Below are 23,817 nucleotides of genomic sequence, written 5' to 3'. Positions count from 1 at the left end.
TACAATATGAGGTTATGGGTCACCCTCATCAGTTTGACATCTATAAATAAATTATTATTCAGTGATTTCTCTCCATGTAATATATCCGTGGGTGAAAACTGTAATTTTGGGAACATTTAATTTGCCAAGTGCCTTCAGATCACATTTCTTTGCAGCCTTCTAAAAGGTGTTCATTTTTATAAAAATAAAAATAAAAGAGAACATCATTCTTGTTAAAATAAATAATATAAAGTCACACCGCTCTGCCGGACTGTGATAGGCGGCAGAGCGGTGTGGGAGGAGACGCCGGCCGCTCACAGCAGCGCTCGGCCGGCTGTCACTTTCTCGTCTCCCCGCTGGGACATAGAGCAGCGCCCAGCGGGGAGAAAAGAAATCACGGATGCGCCGATGTATCGGCAGGAAAATGGCACTTTCGGCATTATGCCAAAAGTGCCATTTTCGGCCAATATGTTTCGGCGGCCGATATATCGGTGCATCCCTAGTATGTACAATCGCTACACAAGTCACTTTTTATTTTAATGGTATTAAAATGACCATTCATAGCGATATTGATGATGCAATCCAGATACCTTCGTGCTTCGCCGTTCCTTTAATCAATTCACCAGAACAGATGTGACCCTATAATGTAAAAGGTCATCAGCACTTCTGCAAACTGCAATGAATCCTGGTGGCTCCATGCTTGTATCCTCCCAGATAAGCCCAGACACATTGCGAGAATTGATAAAAAGCTTCTGCGACAAGTTCTATCTCAACTGGGGCGGTTGCACTTGGCAACCAATCAGCCTATATGTGTTTTATTTTTTCCACATAGCTTAGAAAATGAAAATGTAAAAGCTGATTGGCTGCACCACAGTTGAGACAAAGTTTGTCTTAAGGTGGCCATACACCTGCCGATTATCTACGATAATTGCGGGAAATCCCGAGATCGTACAATAATCGGCAGGTGTATGGAAGGCGTGCAACCGTTTCTACTGTACGGTCACACGTCTTTTGTCTTATGAGCATGTTTGAAAATCGTAAGATTTTTGGTGGATTTGTGGCCTGATCGTAAGACAAATGCCGAACGGGCCGGTGTGCGCAAACACACACTGCCCGCTCATCATTGCAGTCATCGGAAGCCCTCCCCTCAGCGGGGCAGGCTTGGGATGATCGCAAGTACGATCTGCCTGTCCAAGATGGGCAGATCTTACTAGCTTTTAATTAGCTTACAACCATCGCAAGACGAAAGTGTTTTTTAGAAAATTAAAAACGCATGTATACAAATAAATGTTTTTCAGTGGTGTAGTTTACAGCAGTGCATTGCATTTTGATCAGACTCATTGGGCTGTACTGGAAACGTTACCAATCTACAAGCTTAATTATATCTGCTTCCGCTTATCCCCGCAGCAGACCGACACAGTGTGATTTCACCAACGCGTTTTGTCACTTCTGGAGGACATTTACTATGTCTTGGCAAATAGCGGGCTACTGCTCGGTATATGCAGACAGCGCACAGTTGCGCTGCAGCCGGGAAGATCCACCCAGCTGCCTGATTGATGGCTGTCTGTGCCTCTCTAGAGCCAGAGCCAAATGTGCCCACGCCCTCGTCTATCTGCCCCTCCAATAAGCACTGAAGGAACATAGAGAGGGGAGGGGATAAAACCCTGTGACTGTCGGTAACCGTTCTCTGCAGGGAAAAGCCATGAGCTGAGTGATCAACGGTTTGTGATCAGTCAGTTTTCAAGCTATAGAGCCAACGTGTGACAGCTACAGTGTCACATGCCCGCTCAAACTATTAGGAAGAGTATATTTTACCCTCCCAATAGTTCCCCTTTAAAGCACAAAATACCAAGTGTATATATAACTTGCTATTTTCACTAAACAGCTCTGTTTGGCAGTGTGCTTGTTATCTGACTCTATATTCAAACCATTAATAACACAGGCCAGCATGTCCATTAAGTAAAGTACTGCCCTATTTTCTATGCCATAACCCATAAAATATTGGACCATCACTGGGGACACATCATTGTTAAAATCACATATAAAGGTTGAATTATTTTAACTCCCTTTGTTGTTTATCTAGGACAATTCTATTCTAAAAATATTCAGTCTATTGCCATGTGTCTTCTAACTGGTCTGATGTCATGGCTTCATGTTTTGTTTTGTTTTTCTGCATTGACATGGTGGGGCAGTCCTGGCTGCACACTGAATAACGAATAAAAAAACGAAGGAACTGACAAGAACATCACAGACATCAGGGTTGGTCTGAAGAGGTTCCCTGAAGTGAGACCGATGTGGACACATGACTTTCCTTCAATATTACTGGCTGCTTGCCATCACATACCAGCCATCACATGAGCGTTTCAGAGATTACATAGCAGAAGGGACCACACATGAGGTTAAACCGTGCGCTATTAACAGAAAGGAAATCAAATTTGTCATTGTTCATTTCTGAAGGTATCAACCTAAAACAGCTCCCTGCTCCAAAGCTCCATCAGAGGAATCCCTTGTGACCCCTCACAAAACGGTCCTATTCTTCTCTTGCTCTTTGAGTTTACATGTATAATTAATGCATTTGCTGTTATTATAGAGATCTGATGGAACAAATGGATGTCATCACAACTTTCAATATTTTATCTTTTTCATTATTCATCTTTTCCTTCCTTTGTCTTATAAAAAAATATGGTAAAATGAGTATTTCTTTGCATTGGCAGAATACTAAAATACAAACCACACTGAAAAAGTATTAGAACAGAAAATGGGTTGCAGGCAAATTGTGTTTAGTCTGTTTAACAAATAACAGTTGTAAGGAGGATTGTGTCACAATGAAGTCACATGGTAAAGTCTTGAGAAGAATAGCAAGTAAAATTATAATGCAAAGCGAATTCTGAATTGCACTGTAATTCTATTTAAAGTCTAACTGGGCACAAGACAAAAAAAACACAGCTGGGTTAAAGTGACACGAAGCTCAGGAGTTAAATCATAAAAATACATTCAAGTACTGTACCTCAACTATTAACAAATATGTATCTTGTGTATCACTCGGCTGCAGATCCTCAATTTACCTCTGAATTGGTGCTGACACTGTCCTTCCTTCTGGAGGGTGGCTACTTTTGTTCCCCATGGTCCCTGTGTGTGTTGTAAAGTAGTCACCGCTCCAAGCTCACTCCTGTGATGGACTACAATCTCACATTTATTTTGCTAATTTCTATTGAGATTGTAATCCATCATGGGAGCGCGTTTGGAGCGGTGGCTACTTTACAACATACACAGGGTGTTGTCATGTGTGTCTTTAACATTGCTGCGCAACAGTATCTTTGTATGGACTGTGGTAATGGCATATATTACAAAGGCAGGGATTCTGTCACCTTCAGTTCTATAACTTGTATCTACTTTGCAATCCGTGTACATTAAATGTATTAAAGAAGTGTATTTTATCTTTTTTTTAGTGGTTAAAGTTCCCCAGAAAACACTTCTAATGGATGCATTAAAAGAAGAATCTGGTATCATATATGATTTTTGCATGTGCAATCCTCCATTTTTTGCCAATGAGATGGAAGCTCAGGTATGATAATCCCCAGTTATTGTTTAATGTCATTCTTTATGTATTTCTATTTGTCTGTCCATCCATTCCTGTCCAGCTTAATACCGGTATTAGTCATCCCTGGTAATAAGAGTCATTTAAACCAGAATGTTCCTATTGGTGAGAACTTTGAAAGCCTTAAGGGACATCAGGATAACGTCTTTCTTATTCTATCTAACACTAATTATGTGATTGTAGTGAAAACAAAATCTACAGGCTAGCCGCCCATATGAAAGATTTCACAATATGGACTGGGATGGATTATCTCCATATACATTGCCTGGCCAAAAAAGTCACCACCTGCGTTTAGCTAAGCAAATAGAAAATAGCCTTCTATTGAATTAGTGTTATGATCTGGGGTCAGTGGCATCACAAGAGGGGGGGTGCTGCCTGCATCGGGTGACACCAAACTGACTAACGCCACTGACTGCTGAGAGGAGGGGACCCGGCAGCATCCCACTAGATGAACATCCCCTCCTCGAGATGGCCACCGGCAGTTAATTGCGCATGACGTGCGGGCGACACCCAGCGGCTGCATTGGGTGACGCCCAGCATGGGGACGCCTCGGTCTGGGGTTTAGTTGGTCATGTCTAGGTTCAGCTTTTTTGGGGTTAATGTGCCCAAAAAAACTGCCTATCTGAATATACTGATTGGTCAGTATGGTTCAGGTTTTTCCATCAATGTTTTTTTCTTCCCTGATGGTACGGGCACATTAAAGATGACATTGCCAATATTCATAGGGCTCAAATTGTGACAGAGTGGTTCAGGGAGCATGAGACATAATTTTCACACATGGATTGGCCACCACAGAGTCCAGACCTTAACTCCACTGAGAACCTTTGGGATGTGCTGGAGAAGACTTTACGCAGTGCTCTGACTCTTCAATCATCACCACAGGATCTTGGTGACAAATTAATGCATCTCTGGGTGGAAATAAATGCTGTAACATTGCATATACTTATCAAAATAATGCCATGGTGAATGCGTGCCGTAATCGCTGCTCAAGGCGGATTTATATATGGTATAGAGCAGGGGCGCCCACAATTTTTCGCCTGGAGATCTACTTTTCGAAAAGACGAGCTCAATGAGATCTACCAACAAAAAAGCACCTGCATTCAGGGGCGGGAGGAGGTGTGGCGGTGCATTAAATTCAATGGCACCGCAGGCAGGCCCCTCGCCCACAGTGCGATCGCCTGCACCCGGAACCCAGGCACATTAGTGCCTACGTTCCAGTCCAGTGCGATCCGCAAAAACTGCTGCAAGCACTATTTTTGCAGATCGCACTGGACCGGAATGCAGGCACTAATGTGCCTGCGTTCCGGGTGCGGGCGATCACACTGTGAGCGGGGGGCATGGCTGCGGTGCCATTGAGTTCAATACAACCCCACGCCCCCTCCTGCCCCTGAATGCAGGGAGTCGGCCGGCTTACATTCCAGTGCGTCCTAGAGGCCCCGGCGTCCTGTCCTCCCGTGGTGCTCGTGTGGCCGACATTGCACATGGCGAGAGGTGTCCTGCCCCTTTCCATCTGCTGCGTCTGACACATGCAGCCGCACGAGCGCCGTGGGAGCATAGCCGTAGCCAGCTCCTTTTGCGCCCGAGGGAAGAAAAAAACCACATGCCCCACCCCCAACACGCGTGTGATGTCACCCAGCGCCCTGCCTCCAGGATTTTTATTTTTTACTATTTTTTATTTTATTTTAATTCTTATTTCATTTTTTTTTCATCTTCATATTTTTTTTTTTTACTCTTAGGGAGGCTACGGTGAAATATCTGGGGTCTAAACAGCCTCCTGATATTTCCCTTTTAAAATAGAAAAAGAAATTGAGGACACAAAGTCCTCAATCTCTTTTTCTGCAGCCTCTGTTCTAAATGAATGGAAAGCACAGAGGCTTCCTATTCATTCAGAAAATATTTTACTATCATCCAGTTTCTGAATGGGGAGGAGCTTCTCCCCATTGAGAAACTCATGAATGAACAGGACGTGATTTAAATCACATCCTGTTCATTCATAACTGGGGACACATAGTACTATGTGTCCCCAGTTATTTACAAACACTGGAGTGATCAGCTGATCGCTCCAGTGTTTGTCCTGCACGTAGGATTGGTACCGATATGTACCGATCCTCTACCGCTCGGCCACACACACGGGGGCTCAGCTTCTCCTCTGGATCTCCTGGGCAGAGGCAGCGGGGGATCCGAGGAGAAGTCAAAGAAGCACTTCAGCCGCGGGGGAGGGGAGGGGGGAGGAGCCGCTGTCACAGAACTAAGGCCGAGCGGTGAGGGGAGAGAGAGAAGCGCCGTTGTCAGATAATGGCCGAGCGTCTCTCTCCTCAACGCTCGGCCTTAGTTAAGCGACAGCGGCTCCTTCACTTCTCCTCGGATCCCCGCTGCATACAGATGAGGATCCAGAGGAGAAGACCTACGGGCGGGAGGAGAGGACATCGCGATCTACCAGTGATTGCTACGCGATCGACTGGTAGATCGCGATCGACCTTATGGGCACCCCTGGTATAGAGAATCATAAGACTTGACATTTTTTTTTTTCAATGTATAGCTGGAACAGATACCCTTTTCCCTCCCCCCAAAAATGGAGGTTCACTGTGGGCTCCTGGATAGGGATGTACTGGATTGCTAACATCCTTGTTCACTTACATCAAAGACAGGTCCAGCTCTTCTATAGCAATAAAAGGAAGTCTAACCTAAAGGTGTTGCCGATAACCATAGTGATGATAAATTATGCACTGCAGGCTTTAGACGTTAAATATGCTCTAGTATAATGCACATTGCAGAGCCGTGTATGCTGTAGGCGTCTGATCGTGGAGTCATGTAAGGTTACAGATTCTGATAAAAGTCCTCTAACTAACTGACAGCTTGCCTGAGGCCTTGTATCGTGAAATGATCACTATAACCATGGCAACAATTCTGCTATTTGAAGAGCTGCGTTTTTACATTGATATCCTCTGCTGTCCTCACAGGGGGTGAACTCGCGAAACCCTCGCCGCCCCCCTCCAAGTTCTGTAAACACGGGTGGCATTACCGAGATTATGGCAGAGGGGGGAGAGTTGGAGTTTGTAAAGAGAATCATCCATGACAGCCTTCAGCTAAAGAAAAGGTTAAGGTGAGTGGGGATTTTTTTATGTAATATATTAAATAATATTTTATACAGTTTACAAGAGAACATCAAGAAATATCCATCAGTACTTGTTCTTACCACAGACATGCACGTAGACGTCTACATGTGTATTACAGGTGTGATACTGTTCAGTGTAAACAATCATTTGAATTTATTTTAAGCCTTTCAAATGTTTTGCTGTATCCAGCAGACTTTAGATGGTGTTCATATTTTAACGTGACACTAAACTCAGGAGTTAAATCTTAATAATGCATTCAAGTACCTCAACTAATAAACAATGTCGTTTATTTGTGCATCACTCGGCTGTAGATCCTCAAATCATCTCTAAATTGCTGCTGACTCTGTCCTTCCTTCTGGAGGGTGGCTAATTTAATTCCCATGGTCACTGTGTTTGTTGTAAAGTAGTCACCGCTCTAACTATGGGTTTAGGACCCCAGTGTGTGAAAAGCACTCAGGCCATGGCACCATTTGCTTTTTCTGCACTACACCTTCTTGGGCTAGGTCTTATAGCTAAGACGGGGGTCATTTTTTTATACCAGGCCGCAAGGCCCGGTTTTCTAATTTGTATTGAGATTGCAGTCCATTACAGGAGCAAGCTTGGAGCGGTGACTACTTTACAACACACACAGGGTCCATGGGGAACAAAAGTAGCCACCCTCCAGAAGGAAAGACAGCATCGGCCCCAATTGAGAGATGATTTGAGGATCTACAGATGAATGATACACAAATAAGATACATATAAGTTACTTGAATGCATTTTTAAGATTTAACTCCTGAGTTTAGTGTCACTTTAAATCCTGCAAAGTAATGCACATGAAAGACTTTGTCTTGCTGTTCTTGAGCATGGTTTTGCATTTGCAGTGAGAACAGAAGGCTATAGGCTCAACGTTTCCAACAAGGCTCATTCTTTTCCCCTGATGGCACCCCATAAACAACCCTAGTTTAGTCTGCACAAACATTCTGCAGCCATTTATGACTTCTCCATGCTTAAGCATGATGTGCCCTCTTACATGTAAACTTCACACTCTCTTTCTGGAAGTCCATGTACCTGCTGTGGTGCTCAGCAATACTGTAACACTCCGTGCACAGAGCAGAACATACGTGTATGTAAACCCTAATAATGAACATCTCTTGTTTGCTCCTTTTTTACCTGCTAATCATGTCAGACATGTAAGCCGTCTTGTGTGTATTGTGCACACTTCTTTTGTTATCATGACATCTAACAAGTCCTCCTAGTTGTTATCTTGGGACTACAGAATGATTAGTCACTATGTTGTGGAGAATAGCTAAGGGCAGACCTGGGCATTCTACGGCCTTTGGTCTGTGGCAGTCAGCCCGCAGGCCACACATAGGCCGATTGCCGACCTGCGCTCATTTATCGCTGGCTAACAGTAGATGCATAGGTCTCCAAGGCTGGTGCATACACTGCAAGCCATAGCCCAGCACAGGTCAGCAGCTGGTCCATGTCTGGACCGCATTCCTCTTTAGTCCTTTGTTGCTAGGACTGCTGGCTTTCTAGAAATCAATGATGTCACAGGTCCTCTGCAGTCATTGGTTGCTAGGATCGCTGGGTGGTCCTTGCAACCAGTGACACATTCTTCCCGCCCCCAGCTTTACTCCATCCTCCTTCGTCCTCTCCTGCACCTCCTGGCATGTGAAAATAAAACAAGGTATGAAGTACTTTACTATTAGGGCCCGTTCCCACTGGGTCCCTGCATTAATCACTTGGTTCTGTGCAGTTATCGCACCGTACTGGCCAACGCAATGTGGCCAGGAAGGGAGACTGGGGTGACATTCAAATGCATTGCAATGCAACGTACCTGCCACTGTAACACACAGTAGGTGGTGGTGCGGTACCATGCGTTAATCATATGAGAAACTGGGACTGCTGTGGAGGGCCGAACCAATAGGCCCTATTGGTTCGGCCCTCCACAACAGTCCCAGTTCCTCACGTGACCCCTTGAAAAAATAAAATGCCCACCCCTAACTTAGGGGGTGGGTTGAGTTGTTTAGCAAAAGAAAAATGGGCAGGACTGACGCCACTTAATCCATAAAAATACTGTGTGTTATAAACCCACAACAGAACTTAGAAACTGAGTGCATTTCTGGTAGATCAACAGGTCTTTTTCTGTACTTGCAGTCTTTGAAGGTAAGATGTTTATATGCTTGTGTATGTCGATGTTAAACTTCTTGTGCATATTTAAAAAGTGCTGCTTTGGTGTTTGCTCATTGCTTATGAAAATGTTTGCAGGGGAGAATTTTGTTCTCAAGCCTGTGCAAAGAAAGAACATGCTCTAAATAACAGTATCCATTACTACTCAAATAAATGTGTCAGTCTATTCTCTATGTGGGCATATGTATCTATTACTGCTTGACGCACTCTGATTCCCAGCTCATTGCCATGGTACGGCACTGATTCATGCTTGACGGTAAATGTGTAATATGTTTTGTCGGGCACACAGTGTGTCCACATGTGGTATTTTGCTTAATTACAAATAGATTTCCGCAGACTGGCAGCAGATCTGGCCCAACCACTGTGACAATTTTCTCTACTTACTGTTAAACCAAAGACCCCGTGTGATCCCCCAGTCTATCTTCTCTTGCAACAGTCAAATATGGTATTGATAATGAATTGAAAAGGCTGTCATGTTCCTGACACTGGAGCTGCACTGACAGTAAGCACAACAGACTCCAATGTTTTCTGATTAGTAAGCAGATGGGGACTATAATCCTGAGCTAAACCCACCACTGGTCCTGTGTTCATAGCCCAGCACACTCTACTCCTGTACTTACACTGAGCTGTCAAGTGTTTGATTGTGGACAGGTGATTATAGCTCTCTTTTTGAGATATGCTTAAAAAGGCTAATTATTCAAATCGGCTCTGCCGTTATAAACCCTGGTGAAAAAATGTAATTTGATTGTCAGAATAACTACATGTGTCTGTTTTTATTTCCAGTTTAAAAAGCTATTACAGGCAAAAAATGAAATCGGTCATTTAATTGTTAAAGTAGACTTAAAGCCAATCACTAATCTCTTAAAAGCTTTAAAATGCAAATGTCATTAAAAATGATTTTCCGTTTTTCTAAATCCCTGGTAATCCCGCCATAAAGGTCCCTGCTCAGGCACTTCCTGTTACGTCTCCCTGTTGTGCTTCAGCATGGTCACCCTGTCACATTTGCCGCTTATGGGGACTTAAAGAACAACTCTGGGCTCCCTTTTTCTTTTTCCTTGCAGTGGGGCTTTACTTTCTTAGTGCAATCAGTGAGCCAATTACACAACAGGAGATGACATTCCTGGGGGCTTTCCATACACCAGTGGTGTAACAGAACGCCTCCTAGTTACATAGTCAGGTTGAAAAAAGACACAAGTCCATCGAGTATAACCTTTAGAGATACGGGGAAAAAAAGAAGAAAAGCCTAAACAGAACACTGCCCACAGTTACCGCCTGTTGATCCAAAGGAAGGCAAAAAAAACACTATAAAGCATTGTTCAATTTGCTCCAACAGGGGAAAAAAATTCCTTCCTGATCCCATAAGGCAATCGGATATTCCCTGGATCAACAATCCCTGATGCCTATAATAACTCAATTTCCAGTAATATTCTGTGCATTTAAGAATATATCCAGATGTTTTTTAAAACAATTAAAGTGACATTAAACCCTCAGATTTTTTAACATAAACCAATACTGTAATGTGTGCCTTACTGTAATCCATGGTTGTTTCCCTTCTCTTTGCTGCTCTTCCTTTTAAATCCTCATGTCTTCTCATGCTGGGGGAGAACTTCCCTTTTCAGCTCAGGGCCTCTTCCTGTAGTGCTGGCTCAGGCTACAAACCTATACACAGACACCATATATCCATTCCTGAGACAAGGCAGTCTGCTGCAAAACAGAAGTTCTGCCCAGCATGAGAACATATACAGATTTAAAAGGAAGAGCAGCAAAGAGAAGGGAAACAACCATGGATTACAGTAAGGCACACATTACAGTATTGGTTTATGTTAAAAAATCTGAGGGTTTAATGTCACTTTAACCGAGTTAGCTAGAACTAGCTCCTGGGGGAGTCTATTCCACATTTTCACAGCTCTAACTGTGAAGTATCCTTTCCGTATGCAAAGGTTAAACCTCTTGTTCTGCAGACGCAAAGAGTGCCCCTTTGTCCTTTGCAGTGACCTTGAAGTGAATAATTTGGCACCAAGCTCTTTATATGGACCATTTATGTATGTATACATGGTGATCATGTCCCTCCTTAATCGCCTCTTCTCCAGAGAGAACAAAGGTCAGAGGTCAGTTAATCTTTCCTCATAGTGGAGCTCATCCATGCCTCTTATGAGTTTAGTCGCCCTTAGCTGCACTTTCTCCAGTTCCACAACATCCTTTTTGTGAACTGGTTCCCAAAACTGAACTGAATATTCCAGATGAGGTCTTACTAATGCTTTGGTTGCCATGTTGCATTATTTTTTTTACCAGTTTTTCAAAAACTACAGCAGCTTCAAATTGAAATGTAAAAATTATTTTAATAACATTAAATTTAATAAAATGACTTGTGTAGCAATTGTATACTATACTATGTACTATATTATTTATTTTAACACAAATGGTGTTCTCGTTTTATGGTCAAGCCTATGTGAATAGAAATGCAAGAAGCAAAGCAACAAATTCACTTTACAATAACCCAGAGCAACCAATCATAGTTCATATATTGCAACCAGATCAGCACAAGATTGATTCTGATTGGTTACTATGGGTAGTGCACTTTGCACTTCTTGAATAAGGCAATTTTGTATCTCGCCCTTTAATTTCTCCTTACTCCAACTCCAGACAAAAGTGTTCTTTACCCTTGCAGTGGGGCTACCCCAGCACTGCAAGGGATAAGTGCTTGTTTGTGTCTATATGATATACTCATCCAGACCTTGGAGCCAGCCCACTGATAGAACGCTCCCTACAGTGTGTGTTCTCCTCTGCTGCAGCGATGGTATGTCTCTCAGCGCCCTCACATTCTGTTCACTGATCCTATTAAAAATAATGACTCGTGGACCTTAGACCGCTGCAGCAGAGGGGAAGAAGGGCTCTGGGGACCGGTCAAACCAGCTTGAAGGATCAGGTAGGTATAACTTTATTTTTGCACCTAGACACAAATGAGCTCTTAACCCTTGCAGTGCGGGGATTAAGAAAAAGTTTGCCTAGAGATCTGCTTTAAAGTGGCCGTGCTGACATACGTGATGCAGGCATGTTCTATCCCTGTCACTATCAGAGAAATGGTCTAGAGCAGTAATGTGCAGTCGACACTGGATAGAGTACATGAAGATAGGAACTGGCTAAAGTAGATCAGTAGCACTGAGGTGGAAAAAAGGATAAAAAGAAGTATTAAAATAAAACCTGGCAGTTGTTTGACACATAATGCATAAAGCAAACTTAATGTCATCCAGATCGAGTTTATATCTACTTTTAATGCTACCCAGCAAACAGACTAATAAAACTGTGCTTAACGTGATATTAAAGTCAAAAGATTTTTTAGACCATTTCGAAACACTTACAATAGATGTTGCTCTCTTATGTCCTCTGAACACTGACCCTGATATCCTGTTTTAGGGCTTGTTCACACCAGCAGCCATGCTCAGCTGCACAGGTGCTGGTGTGCATGTGCCCAGACAGTGCCAATGTGCTCGATTTAAGCCGCATCGCACTGTTTCTTTCTTTTTAGTTTTTGCTAGAACATTGTGACATTTAATTAAAGGAGAACTACAAGGTGAGTGATTTCCACTTATCCTCATAGCTAGAGCCGACCTGTGACAAAGAAGCTGTCACAGGTCGGCTCTATTGATTGAGAAGTGAGCAGAAACATGCAGCTGATCCGCTCACTTACCAATCGTCTCTCTGTAGTGAGCAGTGACTTTAATACTTAAAAGTATCTGTAAACTTAAAGGATAAGTTCACCTTTCTGACCATGTTTCATGGTCCACCCATATTTAGTCTGCAGGAGCCAGAGCATTGTATCCATGATCTACTGATCGCGGTCGCAATGCTTTACTGGCTTCTGTGCAAAAAAAATGATGAATGCACATTTTTTCTTTTATGAATAAATGTGCATTTATCTTTTTGAAATAAAATTAAACTATCCTTTTTAACACCATATAGCTACATCATGGCAATGAATAAAGTACCTTTTAGCTTTAGTTTTCCAAGGGTCACATGACCAAAGGCCTTAGAATGTCCAGGTCTGCCCTAAGCTAAGTCCTCGGTGATATCGGAGAACAATGTAACTGATACGAGTGTAAGCCCTCAGGAGCAGGGCCCTCCTTACCACCTTGTCTTGAATTGTATTGTGATTGTAATGTCTTCCTTATATTGTAAAGCGCTGCGCAAACTGTTGGCGCTACATACATCCTGTATAATAATAATCGGTGTGCAGCACAGGAACATATCGGCTCGTGAGATATCTGGCAGGATCGTTTTTGGCACTTATCAGACAGATATAACAAAACCCTTCCAATGGATTATTTAACAGACCAAAAGTGGGCAAATTAGAGAAGTTCATTGTTAGGGTTTACATACACTTTAACTTGTATCACCACACCAACCACATCACTGATTTAGATTGTTCTGTGCAAGCTCATGTAGAGGTTGGTACAGACAACACGAAAATGTCTGTGGTTGGAAATTGCAGCTATTCTCTTACCTAGGGCTTTGTCTTTTACTAAAGCTCCATTTATGTTACCTAAGGTCTTTCTGACAAAACTTGTAATCAATTATCACCCTTTGTTCAGTTTCCATGGAGCAATTGAGCCACACTGGAGTGATTCAGAATTCATTAATTAATGCAAATCAGAAAATGTGTTCCCCATGATCGTGCTGTTGTGGGGAAAAATGTCAAGATGTCTGAACCACTAACTGATAATTTATTCGTAATACAAGAGAATGCTGGGCTGCCCTTGGCTCGTGTATTTTCCTGTAGTGAATTAAAGCTCCCCAATTATATACCCTGTGGGTTCTTTCTTTTTAGATGGTACAGCTGCATGCTGGGTAAGAAGTGCAGTTTGGCGCCATTGAAGGAAGAGCTGCGAATACAAGGGGTATGTTTATTGTTGTTCTTGTTCTTTTGTAGTTGCAGGGTTGAAAGAAAATCAGAATTTGAAGTCTGCTGGCAGTTTGGGTAGATATTCAATGAAATGTTTATCAAAAAGTCTGAAATTTAAAAAAAAAAGAAAATCAGTTTGAGAGCAAAACAGACAGTTATAATTTCAGACACAGTCTGCCTCATTTATAAATGGGTTAAAATCATGTCCAAACTTAGTAATTTGTCTATGTGTTACCATGTAATACAATTTGCTTTTAAAACTAGGATTCTTGGGTTACGTACCGAATATTGACCTACAGTACAAGTTCAACTTGGTCACCTGTATCATAGTAATGCTTTTCTGGCCAGTCCCTATTCTACCATGCCAAACACTTACAATACATATTGTGCATTAAAGGAGAACTATGAGGCGAGTGAAAATCACTCAGCCTTTTATTTCTAGCCGACCTGTGACAATGAAACTGTCACAGGTCGGCTGAATAGATCAGGAAGTGAGCGAACACATACCGTCACTCGCTCACTTCTCGATCCTGCCCCTGCAGAGAGCGGTGACTGTCACTCACGGCTCCCTGCAGCGATTCTCCCCTTCCCTGTCCGATCCTCCAGCGCTGACTGGCGGAACGGACGGGGCAGGGGGCGGGTACAGCTGCCCTGACCCCATAGTTCTCCTTTAACACTTTCCTTTTTCAATGTTTACAGATACTATTTATTTTGAAGACCATGATGGGTGCACAAAAATTAAACACCATAGTGAACAAAAAAAGTGCATGTGGGGACACACACACAAAAGTGCACTAGGGTGTGTCTCTTAATGATCCATCTCCCAAAAAAATTGGGCCATTTCCCTGACCACCCAGGGCGCAACACTCCAGATGGGGGCTGAGCACTCGTGTCCGCCTAGCCAAAGCCAGGCAGACCCATTCCTCCCGGTCAGCCATGGCTGACCGAGTACTAGGTTAAGGGCTTCTCCGAAGGGTGACCCCCAGTTCAGGGAAAGAAGGAACCATCCTTGTGAAGTGGAAAAAAATAACGCACATAAAGAGTGAAGTGCACAGACGCAAGGAGAAAAATAAATAAGCGCCAGTGTATATACATTGACTAGACCTTGCGGCCCGGATTAAAAAATTACCCCCATCTTCGCTATAAGGCCTAGCCCAAGCGGTGTAGTGCAGAAAAAGCAAATGGTGCTATGGCCTGATTGCTTTTCACACAGTGGGGTCCTAAACCCATAGTTAGAGCGGTGACTACTTTACAACACACAGGGACCATGGGGAACAAGTAGCCACCCTCCCGAAGGAAGGACAGTGTCGGCACCAAGTCAGAGATGATTTGAGGAGCTACAGCTGAGTGATACACAGTTAAGATACTTGAATGCATTTTTAAGGTTTAACTCCTGAGGTTAGTGTCACTTTAAATGAATTAGAATATTTTGCTTGCCAATTCAGACAAGCACTCAACATAGAAATGATTGGCATGCTTGCTGCAGTAGTCACCACTTTAATATATTTGGTTTATTGTGTCTCATATTTATTATAGGTACCTAAAGTTGCACATACTGAATTTTATCAGGGGAAAACAATGCGTTGGGCACTGGCGTGGAGCTTCTATGATGATGTGATTATCCCTGTAAGTAAAGCAGTATTTACCAAGAGCTGTATTTAACACAACAATCCTTATTATTAAGTTTGCCATTGGCACAAGATGCCTTGCTAAATATAGAGCATAAAACATGACTTGGTTGCAGCAGGGCATTACCCACCCCTTTTGTGATGTGTAGCGGCTGGGTGGGAAATGCCCTCCCACAACTGATGTGGCTGGGAGGAGGTGTGTGCCAGTCACAGTTTTTCGTGGGCTTGGGCAAACTTGAGTGAACTGGGTTTGCACCAGGCCCCCACTCATCACTTGTCACTTTAAGCAACATCTCCAGTTTGTTATGTAAATAGCCCTGTCTGTCCATGCTGTCTGGAACCCTGGTGGGGCAATGTGAAACTTGCTGAATGCACAACTTTTACGGGCCAATTTTGGCTTTTCAGCCAAGCTGTTTCTATAGCTTTTGTATGCCATTCATGGCACGTAATGGAGAATCCATTTTTGTGAACACCCAGCCTATTCCATTCTTTTAAAGAATCCAATAAGGGAAATGGGATTCAGATTTTCTCGTCGTGTGCTCTCTGGTAATTTCTCCCTTGGAATACTTGGAAAACTCTTTTATATCAAACTGCACTTTGTAATTGGAGCCTCATTACACCCATTAAGAGATGTCCATTTTTGGTGGATTTGTCCTTTAGCCCCTTCCAGGACAGTATATTGAGAAGATATATTATAAATAGCGGTGCAGCGAATTGAAATTTTGAGACCGAAAGGAGAAGAAAAAAAAGTCTGGCCTAAACCAAAAAAAATAATTTTCCCAACCTTTTTAAAAATGTAAAAAATATTTTCATTTCTAAACTTTTTTTTATAATTTATTTTTCTTAAATATTTTAATTTTTTTTACTGTTGGGGGCTGCGGTGAAATACCAGGGCCGTTTTTGGCCGATATGTTTCGGTGCATCCCTATTTATAGGTTTTAGCTGAAAAGCAAAGCAGCCACTTCTGATGTCAAGTCTGGGCTGCTATGCTGCAGTAATACTTGGCATGTAACAATAATCAGCACTAATCTCCAGCAAAACACACTGAAATGTCACACTGTATGTGCGAGACATCATCTTTAATCTCTTTCCATCTCTCAGCTCATAGAGCAGAGAAAGTAAAGCTATGCGCATACAACTGCTTTGAAGGGGTATTATTTTCCCTCCTTGATAAGTGGGGCCATAGTGTTTGCCTACGCTATTCCTCTCCTTCCAATCAATTTCTGCATTGATTTGACAGTAACACTTTCCCAAGATGAGTATTCGTGGTACTGTGGCTGTCCTGCCAAGACTTTGCTGGTTGAAGCCGCCTGCCCTTCATTTTCTGTGGACAGAAGTAAAACAAATGTAGTTATCCTGATGCCAAGACAGCTCCACAAACATCCACAGTTACTTTTATTTTTCTATTCTTGCTAAGTGCTGCATAGTTCCTGGTCATGTGTTTTTAGTGCAGAGACTAGTACTGAATGTGCAACTTATACAGTGGTACCTCGGTTCACGACGATTCTGGTCACGAACTGAATCAAATACTGTATGTGCTAAAAAGCACGCAAAAAAGCTTCACGGCAAGTGTACACAGGTCTATCTGCGGGAAAGATGGCCGCGGTTGTGTTCGTCACCCGAAATGGATTTTGCAAACACAAGCAAAATGTTGCCAAACTTTCAGAAGTGTTCGTGAACCGAGGTATTACTGTAATTAGCATTTCTGTAAAGTGCTAAATAAATGTTTGCCTATTTTATTTTGTGTGTCCTTGTTTTGTGAGAGTCAGAGTGGAAGACCATTAATAACTATTGCATATTTTTTATTTTGTTGCATGCTTCCCCCTTATTATCCATATAGAAACAAATGGATATTAATATAATTGTACTACCAATTGAGAGCCCTAAAAAGGTCTCGTGTTCAGATGTCCTACAGTGTAAAAGGATTATTAGCATTCAAACAGCATTGCAAAGCAAAGATGTGCTGTCCTGAAAGGTTAATTCTCTATATTCACACGGCTTGGCTATATTCCTTTGTGTGACTGCTGTAAAAATAATATACAACGCCCTCGAGGGCTTTGAATATTTTCAACAAAGCAGGGAAATCTTGAGGTGATGTGATATCTGTAATTCTCTGCTTTGTTATTAATGTGCCCAGGTTATATGGGCCATTGCTATCTCCTCCTGTATTACATCGTCTGTGTGGGAGTTTTGGAGGCACAACAATCCTCTGTAGCCCGTGGGTGAACACGCTCCCTGCCCCACGTCTGATAAATACCTATTGTAGAGCCGTCTTGTGACAGACCAGCCTGCTAATGCCCATTTGTCTTCAGGATTAGACATGCACACTGATTTTTCTGGGCTTAACAAATTAAAAAGGCATTAGCTGACAGCTTCTATCAAACTATCGGCATAATCGCTGGCGGTTGTGAAACAATGAAAGTAAGATCGTGGCCAGGTCGACCTGTCAGACCTCCTTTTGTAGCCTAGGCTAAGAGACTATGTCGTCTATCGATTTCAAGCCTTTTTTGATTTTCTTCACGTGGGTTGGGGGTTAACTGCAGATGTCTAGCCTGGCAATTACAATTCAGAGAGTTGGCATTAAATTGGTATGATTGTAAGCAGCCAGTGAAAGGTCTTAAAGGATGACTAACTGATTTCAAGCCGAGCGTGGCGTGATAGAATTGATTGTTTTTACAGGCAGTCTCGCCATTTAAAGCTGCAGTGCAGTATTTATTTGTTATTTCTCTGTTCTTGGTTTTGCTTTTTATGAAGAATGTGGCACAGAATAGGCATTAAAACACAGTTCAAGGCTTAAAAATAACAAGCTTGCTGTGTAGCATCAATGAGAATAGACTGTCGATAAAATAGTTATTGGTCGCAGTCTGCAAGCTGCACCCCTACAGGGCTCAGTAAAAGGCGCACAGCATTACTGGAGGTTTTCAGCATAATTTAGTTGTTAAAAAAGTGATCTTTAAATTGTGCACCTGTTATCTTTCAGCTAATGCTTTCCATTGTGCACATACAAAAAGGGCCATTCCAGGCTTTTTCTGGAAAATTTGGGCATGGATTTCTCGGACAATGAAATGAGCAGGAAAGGTTACCAAGCAGCAAAATACCCAAATAACTGTAACTGAAAAACTATAGTGGAAGTAGCAAGTGAACATTTCATTATTATTGTTTATCTAGCTGTACTCCTGGCAGACGCACATTATATCAGTGCTGCATTCATTAATACATCATTCATTCTATGTTGTAAATGTAAGTAGTGTTGATTTTGACCAGGTATCTGCCTCTTGCAGTCCTTGTAATGCAGGAGTCAGTCTGGGAGAGGGAGGTGCAACACAAGGAAGTAGTCAGCATGCTGCAGTGCCCATGTGCCAAAAAGGGGGCATTTTGTTAGGAGAAGAGAGCAGAGTGACAGAGAGATGAGTTCATCAGTGTGCTGCTTGTCCTTTTCACTGTCCAGTCACAGGATGGAGGAATGACGAGACCTGTAAGTGTTAAGTAACTTGTGCAGGGAAAAAGCAAGTCTCCTGCCACCCAAACACCTGCTTCCCCCTGAACCCCATCTCCGTGATGGAATTACATAGCAAACTTTTTAATTTACTAAAATATTTTGAGTGAAAGGTCCCATAAATACATCCTTTTTCAATAAATGACCACAGGTCAAAGAGTGGTGGGGGCAGGTATGCACTGTGCAATTTTCCATAGTACTGGCAGCCATGTGGCAGTGCAGTGGTGCAGCCACAAAGGGACAGATACCTGCTGGAGAAGATGTCAGGCCCCTAGCCAGTGGGACAGTGGGAAGCACTGTGGGAGTCCACTCAACCTACCGCATCTAATTTTCACAGAGATTGTATGCCAACTTAAACTTGGCATCATTTAATTCTGCAGAATTAGAGCAAGTCTGCCACCACTAAAAAAAAACAATGTGTAAAAGAAAAAAAAAATCACCTAGCAAACAAAGATCAATAATGCCCCATTCACACCTGACCGTTTTGTAGCGCGTCCTACGCTCGATGAACGCTCTACAAAACGGTCAAAAAAATAAATAGCATTGTAGTCAATGGCCTCGTTCCCACCTGTCCGTATTTCCGCCCGTCCCGAACGCACTACAAAACGGCCCACGCATGAAAAGGTCCCGGAGCGTTTTTTGCTGCGTATTGGTCCGTTTTGTAGGGCGTTTTCCATTAGTATACTGCCAAGTAGCCTTTGGAATCGCGGTAAAAAAAACGCGTGACGGTCGCGCGACAGACGCGCATATTACAATACGCATAGGTGTGAATGGGGCCTAATACTTACCTTCCTGGTGGGTGGCGAGTCCTGTCTTTGCTTCTTTGTATCTGACAAATCTTTAGCATCTGACACACGTTTTGGATGCCAACGCACTGTGGTTCCTTCCATTGGCCACTACGTCACTTCTGTACAGTAGTCTACAGAAATTGGGGTGAAGACATTGGGTCCTCTACATATAGAGAGATTAGACATTCCAGTTGCCCAGTTTGGGAGACCCGGTAGCAGTTACAACTAAAGCCCCAAATTCATGAGGGGAAGAGAATGGAGTCTCGCTTCTGAGTCCTCGTTTCTGCAGAGCTTTGCAAAACAGCTGACATGAGCATACCCAAGACCAGCCAATTAGATTAGTCCAAAGGACAACCCCTGCAAGAATGGCATAGGCTGCATCTTACCTGTTCAGTAGGGTATACACGGGTAGATTTTCAAATGAACATTTGTATGCAAAATCCCGTTGGAACTTTCCAAAATGCCATCAGAGACTTGACGAATGTTGTTCGAAATTTCATTTGATTTTTGTTTCATTTAACATTCGATTTTGAAAGGAATGGAGTTTCCCAAAACAAAAACCACATATACTGTTAGAATATCGTTCAATTGAGAAACATTTTCCAACACGCTCCTTCAAATTTTTTCCTCACTGTGATTGAAATTGATAATCGATTTGACGCCATCAACTGTTAGTCAAACGAACATTCTGAAATCGACTTTGTTTGAAATTTGCTCAGTGTATACCTTACTTTAGGCTACTCATGGCATTGATGAGCATGGTGGGATCTAGTAAAGAACAGGAAAATTACCGCACAAATGCAGGTACCAGTGTTTGGCATCGTCATTGATAGATCTTCATTTCAAATCACACAGGTGAGTCCCCCCATACAGCCGCATGCTCAACCTATCTGTGTTCATTGAAATGAAGATCTATCAATAAAGACTCTGAACAGTGGTACCTGCCTTTGTGTGGTGATTTTCCTGTTGTTTACTAAGTTAGAGCGTGAGCAAAGTCTTTTACCTGCAACCAGGTGGCTCTCATGAAGTTAGAACTCTAAACGAGAATTGGAGCGGTGATATTTTTTCTTTTAAACCCGCGGTTCTCAATCACTGTAACCTCAGGACCCGCCTTTATCCTTGGTCATTAAGTTGCGACCACAATGAAACACACAGCATAGTAGTACCGGGCGTTCGGGTGCAGGCGATCGGACTGTGGGTGGGAGGTGCTTTTGGGGTTTCATTCAAATTAGTGGCAACGCAATGCACCTTCCACACTAGTACACGCAGTAGTTGCGATTGTGTGGTACAGCGCATTGATCACATGAGACTGTGCAATTAACACACTGTACTAGTGTGGACGGACCCTCAAAAACACTGACAGACACACAACCACATCAATTTCACACACTCACAGGCATTCTCACACATATACACACTCCAAAAAAATATATATATTTTTTTTTTAGATCCACCCAGTCTCCCTGGTTTATGAGAACTGGAATGGATCCTCAGCCTGGGGTCCAATGTGGGCTGCTCTGCCGTGATGGAGCTCCATCCATATGTGTATTGTTTGTACAGCTCCCTTGCGTGCCCTGTAGAGGTGTCGGGAGCCAGAATGTGACATCACTCTGGTCCTGACACCTCTACAGGGCACAGGTGGGAGCAATGCACGTATGGATGGAGCTCCCTTATGGCCATACTTCCAGCCCACTCCACCCCACCTCAAGCTGACATGCAGGGCCAGGCAGCATATTTTGAATGGCTGCTCGGCACGAGAACCGACGGTGCTGCGCTAGGGGGAGGCTGAGGAGTCACTGGCCTAGAAAAGTGGAAGGCATGTGGCGACCCACTTTTGGGTCACGACCCACCATATGAGAACCAAGGTTTTAAACCATTGCGGGATCTAACCATTAATAATTGGCTCTAGAGATGTTTGTATGTCTGTGGACACTCTTCGACCTTTGCTGATACCCTCTGGCCAGTTAAAGGAGAACTATGAGGTGAGTGCTTTTCACTCACCTCATAGTTATAGCCAACCTGTGACAATGAGACTGTCACAGGTCAGCTCAGTAGATCGGGAGTTGAACGAACACATACCGGGTTCGCTCGCCTCTCGATCCTGTCACGGCTCTCTGCCGTGACAGGGGGAGGGGCTTGATTCCCCGCTCCGATCTGCCAGCGCTGACTGGCGGAACGGACGGGGGAGGGGGCGGGCACAGCTGGCTCTGCCTCTAGATAGGCAGAGCCAGCTGTCACTCACGCAGCTGGGCGGATCCCGTCATCTAAGTCGTGGTCCGCTCCGGCTGCGGCGTCTCAGTATACCGCGAGCTGTAGCTGGCGGTATACTGAGCTTAGGGTAACAGGAGGACGCTAGTTTGTGTCCTCCCGTTACCCTAAGGAGAACTATGGGGAAAAACACTGACCCATAGTTCTCCTTTAATATAATGGATGGAATTAATTCTTTTGAACTGTCACTTTTAGGCTGGTGCCAGGGGTATCTGTTCAGTGCATTGTCAGGAACAATTAAACATTTATCATAATGGAAGGATCAGCTGTCTGATCTTCCTGCTGCCATCTTATGTTTGTTTAGCCTTTGACCGGAAACTTTACTTCTACCTTGTCAGCTGCTCTGTCTTGAATATGACGGATCTCTTTTAGCACAATCACGTTTCATGTAGGATTGCAGGTTTTGTTGAGTTGCGGGTATAAGCTGATTGCTAGTTTTTTTGTACAGGTTTAGTGGAGCAGACCCAGATAACTCGCTGATACAATGTACTGGAGTTCCTGAGATGAACTCCTTACAAAGTTCTACAACAGCACATTACTCAGAATACGGAGATCTGCTTCATTCCACAATACCACAAAATGTAGCTACATTACAAGAGCAGAACCAGCTGAAAACAAACATTCTTGTCTGAACAGCTGAACACCGGGGAAAGCAAAAATATACAACGGTGTCCTCACTCTGCCCTCACTCTGCCGTGCCCATTTCCTTCTGAACATTCTTGGAAAATTAAAAGCAGCGTGAACATTTTGCAAACTAATATGTTTTTCTAACAATAGCTTATATAGAAATTATGAGAGGAATCCTTACTTCTCCCGTCAAAGGAGTGTGTGTACTATGCTGAAGGCTGTTCTGTCTTTAAGGAGCAATGCAGAAATCACATGTTTATTTTTTGATTTGTCATACTAAATCAGCCCATATCAAAGAGTTTTATCACCGTATATCATTCTTGTTTTACTTTGTTATTGTGACGCTTGAGAAGGGTTTCTGCTCTTTGTGTAGACGCGCACAAAATTGTATCATCAGCATGTTTTCCACCGCCTGATCTGTGAGATAAAGATTGTTAGATAAAAACGCCCTTATCCTTTAGGCCCTGGAAGGTAACTGCTACTTCACATAGGGTTAAATTAAAGAGGAACTGTACTCAAATGTTACCCTAAACCTATCTTAGCAGTAAATAAAGTGCAACAGAATTACCTGAAATATTTAAAGAAGAACCCTCGGCAAACAAAAAACTTACCCTTGTAGTGTAGCTATCCCCGCACTGCAAGTGTTAAGTGCTTGTTTTATCAGGGGCCTCAAATAAACCTGTTTTACTTACCCGATCCTCTGTCCCACAAGCCCCCTCCAGGCTGCTAGACCATTCCCTACAGCCTCTTCCCCCCCTTTGCTCTGGCGGTTTAAGGCCTGCTGACATCATAACGTCTAATGTAGGTCCATGCTAGAGCAGAGGGGGAGAGAGGTGAGTGCTGACCGTCATGGGGCTGAGGATCAAGTTAGTAAAACTGCTTTATTTGAGCCCTCTAGACAAAATGAGCAAGTGCCGGGGAAGACCCACTGTAAGGTTGTTTTTTCCTTGCCTGGAGTTCTTGTTTAAATTGCTTGGATAAAATGTTGACAAGCTTCACTCTCTCTCTCTCTCCGTCTCTCTCACTCTCTCTTTCTGTCTCTCTCTCTTTCTGTCTCTCTCTCCGTCTCTCTCACTCTCTCTTTGTCTCTCTCACTCTCTCTTTCTGTCTCTCTCTCTTTCTGTCTCTCTCTCTTTCTGTCTCTCTCTCTCTTTATGTCTCTCTCTCTCTTTATGTCTCTCTCTCTCTTTATGTCTCTCTCTCTCTCTTTCTGTCTCTCTCTCTCTCTCTCTCTCTCTTTCT

General features: G+C 43.2%; 1 protein-coding gene across 2 annotated transcripts in view; it reads left to right on the top strand.

Annotated features, from left to right (window-relative positions):
* METTL16 (methyltransferase like 16) overlaps positions 1–23,817 on the top strand; it is a 53,428-nt gene that overhangs the window by 24,464 nt on the left and 5,147 nt on the right. For both annotated transcript variants that reach the window (XM_018554105.1, XM_018554107.1), the window contains exons 5-8: positions 3,429–3,544; positions 6,538–6,680; positions 13,694–13,763; positions 15,305–15,394. In XM_018554105.1, the coding sequence (XP_018409607.1) occupies positions 3,429–3,544; positions 6,538–6,680; positions 13,694–13,763; positions 15,305–15,394 (419 nt within the window). The remainder of the gene's footprint in view (positions 1–3,428; positions 3,545–6,537; positions 6,681–13,693; positions 13,764–15,304; positions 15,395–23,817) is intronic.

The sequence above is a fragment of the Nanorana parkeri genome, unplaced genomic scaffold (assembly GCF_000935625.1).
Source record: "Nanorana parkeri isolate BGI_ZX_2015 unplaced genomic scaffold, ASM93562v1 scaffold142, whole genome shotgun sequence".
In the NCBI taxonomy this organism is placed as follows: domain Eukaryota; kingdom Metazoa; phylum Chordata; class Amphibia; order Anura; family Dicroglossidae; genus Nanorana; species Nanorana parkeri.
Note: the sequence above shows the minus strand (reverse complement) of the source record. Positions and strands in the feature narration are given on the sequence as shown.